Below are 13,984 nucleotides of genomic sequence, written 5' to 3' on the forward strand. Positions count from 1 at the left end.
TATTACCTAACATTCATTCCCTGAGCATCATCACAACATACTAAATGTGGTTTCCCATCTAGGATAAACTGCATAGTGGCTTAATCAAGCATGTTATCATCAATAATATTCCATTTCTACTTTCATACATATGTATACATATATATATGTTTTTTATCCTATGTTTGACCCTCTGCCCTTTCCCCCTCTCCCATTACACTATCTCTGCTATATACAGTTGTCTTCCAGAGGAGTTATTGAAAATGTGATACATGCAAGTAAAGGGAGAGGGGCCACGAGTTTCAATTATCAGCTCATAAAGTTTTTAACAATAGGGAACATAGATTCTATTCAGGGTTGGATTAAGGGTGGGTCTCATGCAAGTCCGCAATTGTAGGTGAGTCTCCATGGAATACAGTTTCAGGAAAGTGGTTCTGGTAAGCAGAGATGATTGTCAGTTGATGCGGCACAGCAGCCATCTTGTGATTACCGGGAATGGTGGTGTGGGGATCTGCAGTGTGAGTTATCCTCGGGTATCTGGCTTCCTTAAAAATGGTAGAGTAGTTCTTGTTTTTCCCTGAGGTAATGTAGGGCTGGTAACCATCATCTTCTCACTGTCCATAGGTAGAGAAAATCCTCCTATACAATATATTTCTCAATTGGTTTAAGACAGCTAAAGTTTCTTTCTGTTGCTTATAGTTGTAAGTTCTTAATCCTTGTTTTCGGCTTCAGTTTGCCGCCTGCAGCAAAAGAAAATTGATTGTTACTTGAAGCATTGTTTCATGCTCTATAAATTGTGGATATTATACTACCCTACCTACTGCATGAAGTGTAATAATCACATAAGGTAATGTATAGGAAAGTTCTTTGGTAATTGGAGCAGGCACACTCACAAAGATATTGTGGGGATCCCTGCATTTACTCAATAACTATTGGGTAATCTGGAAAGTCATGATGTGTTTTTTCATGTTTTTCTATGCATCATGACCTTTCTGAAGACCCAATAGTATATGTCCAGGACTCTGCCAGTCATTCGATAGTCATTGTTTCATTACCACCCCCAACATGCTGTTGTTTTATTAACATGTATTTGTATTATTAGAACTATTAGCTCCATTTCACAAAAGAAAGTACTAGAGAATGCACAACTAGCAAGTAAAAGACCATCAGTCATGTGGAGATTTTTTCAAGGTGATTTCATCTGAAGGCATTGCTAAGATCTGCCACATGGATTTCAGAATGTTTTCACATCAATTTTATAATGTGGCCTCGGGCTAAATCTTGCCCCAGTAAAAAGAAGGTTAATGATCCTCTTCATTTCTTTTATATGCCTTAAAAGCATGTGTTCCTTACACTCAAGAATGTGTTTTCAGTTGAAGAATTCAAAAACATCATAAGCTGAACACATTTTAGATCTTAATGTCCACTTATGAAACTATTTCTAGAAGAAAACAGAGCCTAATTCTAGAACAACCAACTTAGAAGTATAAATTAGAATTGGCAAGGGCTGTAGAGATCATCTGTTTCGTCACTACCTTAGTACATACATGGGTTTCTTTTATAATACTTGATGTATACTTGCAACTTTTGCCTGAAAAGTATACAAAGACTTGCCAGTGTTATACTAGGCAAGCTCTAGTCGTTAACAAGTCATTTGTTATACAAAAGTAAAACTCCATTCCTGTAACTTGAAAGTAATGACTGTTTCCAAAGCCAAACACATTAGGTATCTTCTCTAACCTTCATTCAAGGATTTTAAAATAGCTAAGTCTTCTCCTTCCCTAGGTTAATTAATTCATTAGCTTAGGTATTTTTGTAGGACCTAATTTCTAAGTATCATATCTGCTAGGATCAGTATTCTTAAGTTTGGTAGTTGCAGGTGGTGTGGTGGTTGAAAGAGCTGAATCCCCACATGGTTGACCATGATTCAAATCCTGGACCTGGTGGCTTGCTTTCTCACTTTCTCTCTCTCTCTCTCTCTCTCTTTCTCTGATCAAATTAAAATAAATAAATAAATAAGTAAAGTTAAATAAAAAATTCTTTAAAAAGAAAAAGTTCTTAAGTTTAAAATTTCTCTTTCAAAACACAGCACCTTGGGGGCCAGACAGTAAAACAATGATAAAACGTGACTCTCCATGAGGCTGACTCACATGAAAAGGCTCTGAGTTCCCCTCAGAAGACCGCCCTGAGTATGCCAGGCACGCATGTACCCATGACGCAAGGCATCATGGCATCAAGACACTGCTGAAAGTGCTGTCTTCTGTCTCTCACTGTCTCAATTTTCTACAGTAATGGATGAAATAAATAAATAAACAAAATAGGTGTGTGTGTGAGAGAGACAAAGAAGGAGAGAGAGAGTCGTAGCTAAATTATCTTACTGAACCCTTACCAGTTAAGGGTTCAGTGGGATCTGTTCCTCCCTAAGTCTGTTATTGGATTTCTATTAATGCACCTGAGAATGTCATAATGTTTTTAGCAGATATCATGCTATCACCTTCTAATCAGGCACAATAACTAGTCCAGCAAATCCATGCATTAGCCTTCATATTACTAGAACTTCCTCCACTCAGGTGTCAGTGTTGGTTTGCTTTGCTTTTTATGGGAGAACTTTGCTGACCTCCGCTGCTCACCTTGCCTTTCTAAGTGCCCATTGCACACTTTGTTTTATAGGATATCTCAAGCACATCCTTCTGTGGTTTCTAGAGACCACGTGTTTTCCCTTTTTTTTTTTTTCTCTGAAAGTAAAATACTTGCCCATCTGCGACTAGAGATTTTTACTCATTAAAGTTTTCATGTAACTTTCTGTGCTAGTTCTTGTTTCTTTCCCTCAGCAGTATATGTTTTAACTTTTCTGAAAACAGAACATTTCACTTAGCAGACAGGACATAAGCCAAAGAATTGAGTAGTAGCCCAGAAAAATTGTAGAATATTAGCACTAAAAGAGATCTTAAAGAGTCCCACTCTTAATCCACACGGGAGGAGGGAAAGCCCTAGAACTCACTGCATGGCCCAAGGAGACACACATGACTGATAGTTGGCATGAAAACCCAATTATGTGAATTGTTTCCTCCTCTGGTCTTGAACATTGTAATTATTAATGACTGTGTGGTCAGAATGGTAGTTTTAGAACTTTGGATCTCAATTGGATTACATTGGATTTTAGAGTTTTAGATCATGGAGCCATATATATTCTACCTTTTAATGTGAATTATTTTTATTTTCTTTCTTATTTTGTGAGAAAAGGTATCCTTTTTTAAAAAATAAGTATTCCATTTGAAGTACTTACATATTCCTACATTGTACGGTTAGTAGATCTCAAGTCTCCTAGAATGTTTAAGTCTCGCCGTTTTCCTCTTTAAATCAAATTTAGATTTTCAAGAATTACAACTTATGAATTAGTTCTTGAAGTGGGGACTACCTATATACAAACCTTACCTTTGTTCTTCCACAATTGATAGAAATGACCCTCTATTCGCAGTGCCCTTCTGTTTCTTCTACACCACCCCTCTTGTCCCACCCTGAGGGCAACTTACACAGCATAAGGACAGTATTCACCAGATGCCAGGGCAAGTCAAGAGTATCTTGAGAAAGGCCTGCCCTGTGGAATGGATATGTCAGTCCTATGATTATCCCGTGTTAGAACATCAAGATTAGAGAGCATTTCATACATCGTATTTCATTTGATAGTGCCATAGCTTATCTTCCCTTTTACTTCTTTAGCCCATTGAGAGCTGGAGAAAACATTTCAACACATTATATTTGTGGATATTTCTCATAGAGGATCACAGAGAGTGAGGACAGATAAAATTCCAGATTTCAAGTATTACAGCATGCATTGGTATGTCAAAGTGTGACAAGTTTGTTCTGAATAAGTACACTTTTTTAAACCAAATCTTTACAACAAGCTTGGCTTGTGTGGGTTTTTATACAATGAGCAGGTCGAGAAAAAAATTTAACTTGAATTTTATAGGAAAGTTAAACTGTGCACCTCAAAATATAAAATGTGAAAACTTAGAAGAGCAGTGCAAGAAGGCCTGAAGAGTTCCTCTGCTAATAAGGACTCTGGGAGTTGGGGGAGAGAAGTGAGCAGGGGTGGGGGGGCAAAAGAAAGCTATTTCCCTAGCAGCTTTAATGCTACAGTTTAAAAAGCTACGTACAATTAAGGCCAAGGATATATTGAGTGGATATGAATATATATTTAAAGGGAAAACACATTTTTCACACTTCAAGGACCCTGGGCACTAGTGTGTAAATAGTACTGTAAATGCCCAATACCCACCAAAAGCACTCTTGTGTAGGGAGTTAACATAATTTAGTTTCTCAATAAAAAGCATGAGTAGAGATTTTGTATTTCAGAGCATCAAAGTCAATGCTATAAAAAGTGTCTTCCACTTATTATTCATCCATAAAGATCATCACAAATAAGCATCAGATGTGATTTTAGCCCACATTTGTTAGGGGGATCATTGACTGATGAAAGAAGAAAATTATGCAATTTTTATGATGCAGCGTCATTTAGTGCTTTCAAGAACAAAGATGCCAGTTTTGATAAATGCAATTTAAATCTCTGCTCTGGACCTATCTCAAAATTAAAAAGAAAGAAAAGAAAAGAAAAGAAAAGAAAAGAAAAGAAAAGAAAAGAAAAGAAAAGAAAAGAAAAGAAAAGAAAAGAAAAGAAAAGAAAAGAAAAGAAAAGAAAAGAAAAGAAAAGAAAAGAAAAGAAAAGAAAAGAAAAGAAAAGAAAAGAAAAGAAAAGAAAAGAAAAGAAAAGAAAAGAAAAGAAAAGAAAAGGGAAAAGAAAAGAGAAGAAAAGAAAAGGATGTCTATCCATGAATCAATGATATGCTCTCTTGAACCCAATAACTCATTTTCAAATGTCAGCCACCAGCCTGCATTTATAAATGACCACTCCTTCATGCTGACCCGAGATTGAGTGAAGAGTACGAGGGAGACAGGGTCTTCATCCCATTACGAAGCCACTGCACTGTGCACTTTCCTGAGTGTAGCTTCCTTCAGAAGCCACTTCACCCACATCCTGCTTTCACCCACAGGTGCACTACCACTTTACACTCCCTGCCCAAGTCGTCTCTACCCCCAACTTGTCACCTGCCAAGCAGAGACTAATAAAAAGCAAGCACTCTGTGTCCTCCTTTCGCATCACATTTTCCCCATACGTGCTAGCAGTACTGTAAAGGAATTCCCACAAGGTGGCAGAATTGTAACATGTTGAGATTGATGAGCCTCTCCTGAGACCTTGATTTTTTTTTTTTATTGTTATTTTTAACACATTTCAGAGAGCGGTGTTTCCAAAACAACCAGGTAAAGCATCACATCCATAAAAATGATGATTCCCTTCACGTTCACATTAGCTTAGAGGAGGAAGATTCACCTTGCAATGACCATGTTTTAAAGGTTCTTTAAAATGACCTCATTAGAGCTTTCCTCCTACTCTTCTTAAGATTTCTGTGGGAAGCAGGGTTGAAAGTGTCCTTACTAGCAAGCTCGTTTTATTCTTGTGGAAAGCACAGAACACTTCCTGGTCCATCTCACGCATTCCTCTTTAAAATGTTACAAGGAAAAAAAAAAAAAGAAACTTGAGTGGCAGGGTGAGCAGCTCCACCTTCTTCAGCAATGAGGGCTCAGCAAGGCAGGAAAACCGCTGGAAAGGGGCTGCCCTGCAGCCATGTGAATATCAGCCGTGGTTTCACCGGTGGCTTAGACTCGTGATTACAGTCCACGAAGGGAGAGAGATGCGAGGCAGACACACCTTCTCTGCTTTTAACCAAGCCAGAGGAGAGATCCATATTTGTGCCACAACATTACCAGATTGGAGGTCGGAGCATTTTCTTCCCATTTAAACCCTAAAGTACAGCTATACAAAATCCCTCTTACCCAACACTTAGTCCTTTTCCAACTGCCTGTTTTATAAAAGAAGGCGATAGAAGTTTTATTAAAGGAATATGGACAATATCTGTCCTCCTGTAAATTTTTAACAGTAAACATTGTGGATGTCCTTAAAGAGATAAGAAATGACCATAAGGACTTCATACTTTGCATTACCTATTAGTGCAACCAGTTTGTTACCACTCTATTCTGCAGTGTTGGCTACTCAGACAACACTGTTTCAGTAACCACTGCTTTGGCCTGCTTCTCAGGGCCTCCCCTTTGCAGAAGTGAAGGGGAATGCCCTCCAGGAGGCGCTCTTCTTCCTAGATTTTAAAGAATAGAATGCATGGAATGATTCTTAAAAGAAAGTCGACAAGTCTCTGTCCTTCATTGGTCCCTGTCCTTTATTGGTCAAATATTTTTCCTAAAAAGATTTAATTGGGGCCTTTTTCATATAGAAAATCTGATAGTATGTGACCAAACACCGCTGCTCAACTCTGAACCGGTTTTGAAAGCCCTTGTCTAGTCTACCAGCAAGCAAAGTGAGGACAGTGTGGGCCGCCACATGACACACAAAGAAAAAGAGCTCCTCATAACATACAGCTGCTACCAATAAAAAGCCTAATTATTACAGTAGCCACTGTGATTGTTTAAAACTTCATGTCAGAAAAATTATTTTATAGGGACCAGCAGTTGGTGTAATGGCTATGTCACTGGACTCCCACATAGTTGACCACGGTTCGCGTCCCCAATCCGGCAGCTTAAAACTCACGCCAGACGCATGTGCATGCATGCCCAAGATCCCGAGAGGAGAATGGAGGAGAAAGGATTGCGGCGTGGCCATCCCCCCTGGGGGGTGATTTCGTGCTTTCTATCTCTCTGTCTCTGTCTGTCTGGCGAGCGCACGTGCCCTATAGCAAAAACCTCTAAAAGAAAAAAATATATATTTTATATTTGTAGATGGTAACTGGACAAGTGACTGCAGTAGTAAGAATAATATGGACATAACCTACTGGTGGTTTTCTTTTAGGCTACACATGTAGCCTAATTTCTCAGCATCCATTGACTTTTTAAATCTCTCAGTTTTCAGAGTTGAGGATGTAAGGATGTTTCAGTGAAATTCTGCTCCCAGTAGACTCACAGCAGAGGATTCTCTGAGAGATGGCTGAGGAGGACTGCTGGCTGTATATGTTTGGTGACCTGGTCCTCTGTACAGGAAATATTGTCCAAGGTTGATAGATGATTCCAGTTCTATTAAAAGCCTCATTGATGGCTGAGACATTCAGCTACCAAAGCCTTTCCATTCCAGCTCTTTTCCAAGGCAGTGTGAAAAGAAAGGTGCTCCATGTTGATTCCAGGCTGTACACCTGAATAGCATTTCCTGTCCCACCCACTGGGTTTTTGCATAGCTGTGTGAATTTCAGCCAGTCTGTTCTTTATAACTGACCATCTCCTGGGAAGCAAAAAGGGAACTGCTTCCATGAAGACCAATTTTACAGCATTTTGAAACACTTTAAGCCTTTTACCTGCTGTGGCAGGGTGTTTCGTTTGACTAGGATCAAGAAGAAAGAGAACAAGGCTTTTCTTATCCGGTAAAAACGCTGGACTCCCACGCAGTCGACCGCGGTTTGCGTCCTGGACCTGGTGGCTTAAAACTCACGCCGGGCGCGTGTGCATGCATGCCCAAGATCCCGAGAGGAGAATGGAGGAGAAAGGATTGCGGCGTGGCCATCCCCCCTGGGGGGTGATTTCGTGCTTTCTATCTCTCTGTCTCTGTCTGTCTGGCGAGCGCACGTGCCCTATAGCAAAAACCTCTAAAAGAAAAAAATATATATTTTATATTTGTAGATGGTAACTGGACAAGTGACTGCAGTAGTAAGAATAATATGGACATAACCTACTGGTGGTTTTCTTTTAGGCTACACATGTAGCCTAATTTCTCAGCATCCATTGACTTTTTAAATCTCTCAGTTTTCAGAGTTGAGGATGTAAGGATGTTTCAGTGAAATTCTGCTCCCAGTAGACTCACAGCAGAGGATTCTCTGAGAGATGGCTGAGGAGGACTGCTGGCTGTATATGTTTGGTGACCTGGTCCTCTGTACAGGAAATATTGTCCAAGGTTGATAGATGATTCCAGTTCTATTAAAAGCCTCATTGATGGCTGAGACATTCAGCTACCAAAGCCTTTCCATTCCAGCTCTTTTCCAAGGCAGTGTGAAAAGAAAGGTGCTCCATGTTGATTCCAGGCTGTACACCTGAATAGCATTTCCTGTCCCACCCACTGGGTTTTTGCATAGCTGTGTGAATTTCAGCCAGTCTGTTCTTTATAACTGACCATCTCCTGGGAAGCAAAAAGGGAACTGCTTCCATGAAGACCAATTTTACAGCATTTTGAAACACTTTAAGCCTTTTACCTGCTGTGGCAGGGTGTTTCGTTTGACTAGGATCAAGAAGAAAGAGAACAAGGCTTTTCTTATCCGGTAAAAATTCCCCGTGTGTGGATGAGTCACCTCTGAGGTGCAGTATTTGGGAAGAACACTGCCTGGCAAGCCTGCCCTTGGGCGGTTTGAGAGCCTGTGCTGAGTCAGCGCTTGCTGGGCAGTGGCTTATCCAGAGCTGTTAAAAGCAGATCTCAAAAACAGATGTGTTGGTGAGAGTACACCGGTTATTTATTTTCTCATGTTCTGCAGGTTCTGAAAGTCTTCCAAAGCAGCCTATATCTGGAGCTATCCTGTGAAAAGAGGGAACAGGGAAAGGAACTGTGGGTTTGGTCATTTAAGGAGACCTGATTATTTATTGAGCTGTGTGCTGCAGTAGCCTGGTATGGTCCACTTAGCCAAGACTGACCATAACATTTGCAAGCCCCAGTGCAAAATGAAAATACTTGCTAAAACATTATTAAGAATTTCAAGACGGTGACAACAGAGCATTAAACTGTGTGACTTCACAGCCCTGCACCTCCCTGTCCCTCTTGAGCACCCGAGGAAGCTCGTCTTTGAACAGTGGCAGATGAAATGGTGTATGGTGGGTTACATTTAAAAATGTAATGGGTTGCCTAGCAACTGGCTAAGGGCCTGAATGGGCTGACTTGCAGGTTTTGATACATCATCTTGAAAGTCTAAATTCATGGAAACTTCAAGTGGACTGATAATTTTCAAGGAAAAGTAATATATTGGGAGATGGAAATGGTGAGAACAAGAAGGAACATATTTTTCTACTCTTATTACCCAGTGACTAGCTTATTTTCCCCCATTCAATCTTCTGAGAATAAAATTCTTCATATGTGAAGTAAACCTGAAAGGGAATTTCAGTTTTCTCAGAAATATGAACACTATTTTTCCTTAGAAGACAATGACAGTGGGAAGTAATTGATAAATATTTTCAGCACATTCATTTTGCAAGTCAAAGGTGTGATATGGCAACATGGACTCACATTCCGTGACTATTTCACAAGTACTCACTATGTAGTAAATTGCAGAGGTAAATGGGGGCAGTTTGTCATCCTAAAGAATTTAAGGTTATATGACTTTAAGCCAATGTGTAAGAAACAATTAGAGGACAGCATTGCCTTTTTGAAGAACAGAGCCCATGGTCTTCTCTTCCTCTCCTTGGTATTTTATAGGGTCCTTGTGCTGCAGAATCGGAACCGGCTCTTTTGGCAAGGAGTAAGCAGTTTGGGCTTTCAAAAAACAGTCACGTTGCAATTGCATTTGATGACACCAAAGTTAAAAACCGGTATGTGCTATTCTGAGACATTGGAAAAGAACTGATAAATGAAGTACTGAGTATTCATGTTTAATCAAGTTTAATCAACTACATTTATTAATTAATGCAGTTAGTTCTTTCTTTTGTTTAATGCTCTGAGTACAGCAGAGAATAGAATAACATTTGTCAGTGTAGGAAGCCAGGAGCCCTGCACAGTCCTCGTCTCTGAGAAAGTTTACTCTCCTGTGTGAGAAACCACCCTTGATCTCATACTACTCTCCTTTAGTGTAAGAATGTTTTTATCTTCCTGTTTTACTCTACACGGTTTAATTTCACAGCCTCACAATTGAGTTGGAAGTGCGAACCGAAGCCGAATCGGGCTTGCTTTTTTACATGGCTCGGATCAATCATGCTGATTTTGCTACAGTTCAGCTGAGAAATGGATTGCCCTACTTCAGCTATGACTTGGGGAGTGGTGACACCAACACCATGATCCCCACCAAAATCAATGATGGCCGGTGGCATAAGGTAATGTTAACAGATGGGAGAGTGTTGAGCTGCGTTGTGAAATCCTTGGTTCTTTGGGTCCAGATCACTAAAATTAGAGATCTGTCCCTAGGCGCAAAATGAAACTGCAACCACAAATGAAGTAGGTAGGAAAAAAAGAAAAAAAAAAAAGATTTAATAGAAAGAAAGGAAAGGAAAGAAAGAAAGTACACCCAAAAAGGTTGTTGGGCGGGTGGATTGCCAAGTGGCAACCATGCTTGGTACTAGTTAACTGTTATTTTATTACTAGAGGTCATGAATATTCATTAGTGGGAGACCCCTTATGCTGCCTATGTTCTTCTAAATTTGAATCCACAGGTTCTTTTCCTGCACCTGTGCACCTTCCTCACAGGTAAAGAATGAGGAACTTGATCACCTAATCACGCATGGTGCCCAATGCTAGCCAGGTTGCCCCAATTAGACTGCCCAGTTAGTCCATTGCCCTAATAGGAATTGGGGCATTGTCCAAAAAATGCTTGCTTAGGTCTTTTTGATAAGAGAAAAATCTAGGAATCATCCTCTGTGCTTCCCTCAGGCCTCAAGGAAGGAAGAAGGTAATGCCTCGCCCTCCTGGCACTTGGAGCTAGATGAGCCTTTCACTTTTCTCTTAGGGCTGCCTGCTCACGGCTAACTAACTGCCTACCACAGTAACAGTCCCCAGGGGGTTGGTAAGACCCTAAGAGGGAGTATCAGAGGGTACTGGGTGGCAGCCATCAGCACTTCCTGGGGCCAGCACAGTTTTGCCAGGGTGAACACTTATTCTAGCACTATTTAAATGTGATAGTGGTTAAAAATAAAGCAAGTGTCATTTGTAGTGGCCACACATTGGAGAACCTGACCAGACTTGAGTAGATTTATATTTGACCACTTCTATATCTAATCAAGGTGCTACAGGCTCCCATCACAACTGTAGTTCCCCAACGTATAGTCTACAAACTTGTGCCAGGAAGCTGGAGACATTTCTGCTGCTCTAAGTGAAAAGCACAGGATGATGGAATGTGTTCATCATAAAGCTCTGTGTATTCAATTTCAAGGAATAATATTTATTCTGAGATTATATTTTCCTACTCTTAAGTTGCTAAAAGGCTTTTATTTTATGAAATAGTATTTGGCAAAAGTAAAATTCAGCACTAAAACTGAGCTCCCAGATTTACTCCCCAAACCTACTTCATTCTGGTCTGTGAACCAAGAGTCCAGGAATCTCTACAAAACCATGTTTAAAGGGCTCTAAGGTATCATTTCCACTGACAGTCATTTGGAACAACTTTAAAAACATTGGCTTTACACCCAGAAGCAGGGTCTATTATGGGCACAGAAGGCTCATTTGCCAGCTTACTATCCTCTTTGGCATGACTACAAATAGATAATATACTGCCTGATTAAAACAAAAACTCAAAACTTGCCTCTGCACCTGTGATAGCCTATTAAGTAAAGCTTCCCTAAATAGACCAATAAAATGTTTAATTTTCAGAGTAGGATATTATTAGATGTTGGAATTTAATATATTAACATACTTTGACTTGTCATATCATAGAGAAAGCCAAAGAATCTGGGGAAAAAAATACAACACAAATTCCAGGTCAACCAACTTGTTACCTTGTAAATGAGAAATGGAATCTTTGGCCAGCCCTGTACCCTAGTGGCTAAGGGAGCTAGATCCCACATGGCCAATCACAGTTTAAATCCCAATCCCAACAGCTATTTTGGGCATAGGTGCATGCATGCCCAAAATCTCAACAGGATGGAGAAATGGAGGAGAAGGGATTGCAGTATGACCATGCTTCATTGTGTGCGTGTGTGTGTGTGTGTGTGTGGGGGGGGGGTGGTTGCTTTCTTCCTCCCTCTGTCTGTCTCTGATGAGTGCATGCACCCTTTGGCAATTGAGAAAAAAGGAACTGGAATATTTGCATTTGCTTGAGAGCTTATGACTAACAAATAGCAGTCCTAATGAAAGAGTTCTCAGTAAAGTTTATTGTCATCTCGAAAATAAAATAATAAGTATAATATTTGAAAACAGGCATTATTGGGCACCAATAAGGCTAGGATTAAAAAAGAACTTAACTGGGACCAGTTAAGTATTTAGTGTAATGGCTATGTCACTGGACTCCCATGCAGTCGGCTAACTAAAGAGTGGTTGAAGTATAATAAGAGCTAGGACTGGAAAAGTCAGCAGAGATCATATTAGAAAACCACTGACCGAAGCATTCAGCCTTGTCCTGGAAGTCATGAAAAGCAAAATCGAAATCTTGGGAGGTTGGCTCCATAGTCTAGTGGATAAGGGAGCAGATCATCCCACATGGCCAATTGCGGTTTCAATATTGGCCACGGTGGCTTGGAATACATGTGTGTGCATACTCCAGATCCTGACAGGATGAAGAAATGGAGAAGGGATTGTGTTGTAGGATTCTCTCCCCTCCCCCTACCCATGAGCACAAGTGCCCTCTGGCAATTAATATTTTTTTGTTTTTAAAAAAATAACTTCAGGAACCAACAGATGGTGTAATGGTTACAAAACTGGACTCCCACGCAGTTGACCACAGTTGAAATCCCAGACCCAGTGCCTTAAAACTCATGCCAGGAGCATGTGTGTGTGCCCAAAATCCCGAGAGGAGAATAGAGGAGAAGGGATTGTGGCGTGGCCATCTCCCCAGGGGGTGATTCCTCGATTTCTGTCTCTCCTGAGAGCGTAGCGTGCGTGCCCTATAGCAAAAATCTCTCTTAAAAAAAAAAAAAAAAATTTGTTCCCAAACTAAAATAGGTAAGTGTAAAATTAGGTGTTTGATTACTCTAATCCTGATACAGACCCATTCTGAAACCATAGTTGTACTTCAGCACGTCACAGGTTCATACTTCTCCTTTTCCTAAATTCCAACACAAGGTTTTTATGCTCAATACAGTCTTCACACCCCTGATTTTATTCTGTCCCAGAAAAGAATTCACTCCCTTCCATGATTTCTACATCAGTCCAGTGTCGGGTTTCCATCATCCCTCCCTAACTTCGTATTAACCGGCTGCTGTGAAAACAGCAGAGCAGCCTGGATACTCTGTTTACTTGGCCTTTAATTCTGCAGAAGGGTCTGTGAGGCAGAAGGATAGAGCATATCTGAAATTGAGCTGGGAGTCCAGCCTTTGCTCAATCAAACGAATGCACTTTTAAAACTGGATGTGAGGGACCATGCAGGTGGCATGGTGGTTGGAGGCACTGGACTCCCATATGGCCAATGGTGGTCTGTGTCCTGGACCTGGTGGCTTCCTTTTTCTCTTACCCTCTCTCTCTCTCTCTCTGTCCCTCTCTAGTCAAATTAAACATAAGTACATGAATAAATAAAGTTAAATAAAATAATTCTTTAAAGAAAAAAACTGTGAATTTTGCAGCCCACTTAATTCCTGACAGAACTTTTATTCTAAGTTCTTTAGAATATGCCTGCCTCATGATGCATATGCACACTTGGCAACCTGTAGTGGAGATTTCAACCTAAAACTTACACAGGACATTTCTGTATTCTTTTGGAGATAGTAGTTATGGAAAAGCCAGAGTCTGAGATGTTCCATAAATAGGTTTACTTTCATTTATATGTAATATACATATACAACAGGACCTCAAAAATTGGTGGGAAAATGGAGTTAAAGTACAAGTCTTTTAATGCTAAAAATTTGGAAATCTTAGCATATATTTTTCATAATACACATTTTCCATGAACTTTTTCAAAACTCCTCTTAGTAGGCACTTCTTGAATTATTTCATTTGTCCTTGTCAGTATCATAAAAAATTCCTAAGTCTTACACTCACATATCTGAACACTGTTCAAGACTGGCTGGCATTAATGATTCCTGCTCTTTTTTTGCAGATTAAGATTATGCGAAATAA

The 13,984-nt window shown here is 40.1% G+C and overlaps 1 protein-coding gene across 1 annotated transcript in view; it reads left to right on the plus strand.

Moving 5' to 3' along the window:
• Positions 1 to 13,984, plus strand: part of LAMA2 (laminin subunit alpha 2) — a 509,250-nt gene that overhangs the window by 483,277 nt on the left and 11,989 nt on the right. Inside the window, exons 60-62 of the mRNA XM_027770245.1 lie at positions 9,488 to 9,600; positions 9,909 to 10,098; positions 13,965 to 13,982. Coding sequence (XP_027626046.1) covers positions 9,488 to 9,600; positions 9,909 to 10,098; positions 13,965 to 13,982 — 321 coding nt within the window. The remainder of the gene's footprint in view (positions 1 to 9,487; positions 9,601 to 9,908; positions 10,099 to 13,964; positions 13,983 to 13,984) is intronic.

Source organism: Tupaia chinensis, unplaced genomic scaffold (assembly GCF_000334495.1).
Source record: "Tupaia chinensis unplaced genomic scaffold, TupChi_1.0 Scaffold000117_2, whole genome shotgun sequence".
NCBI lineage: Eukaryota > Metazoa > Chordata > Mammalia > Scandentia > Tupaiidae > Tupaia > Tupaia belangeri.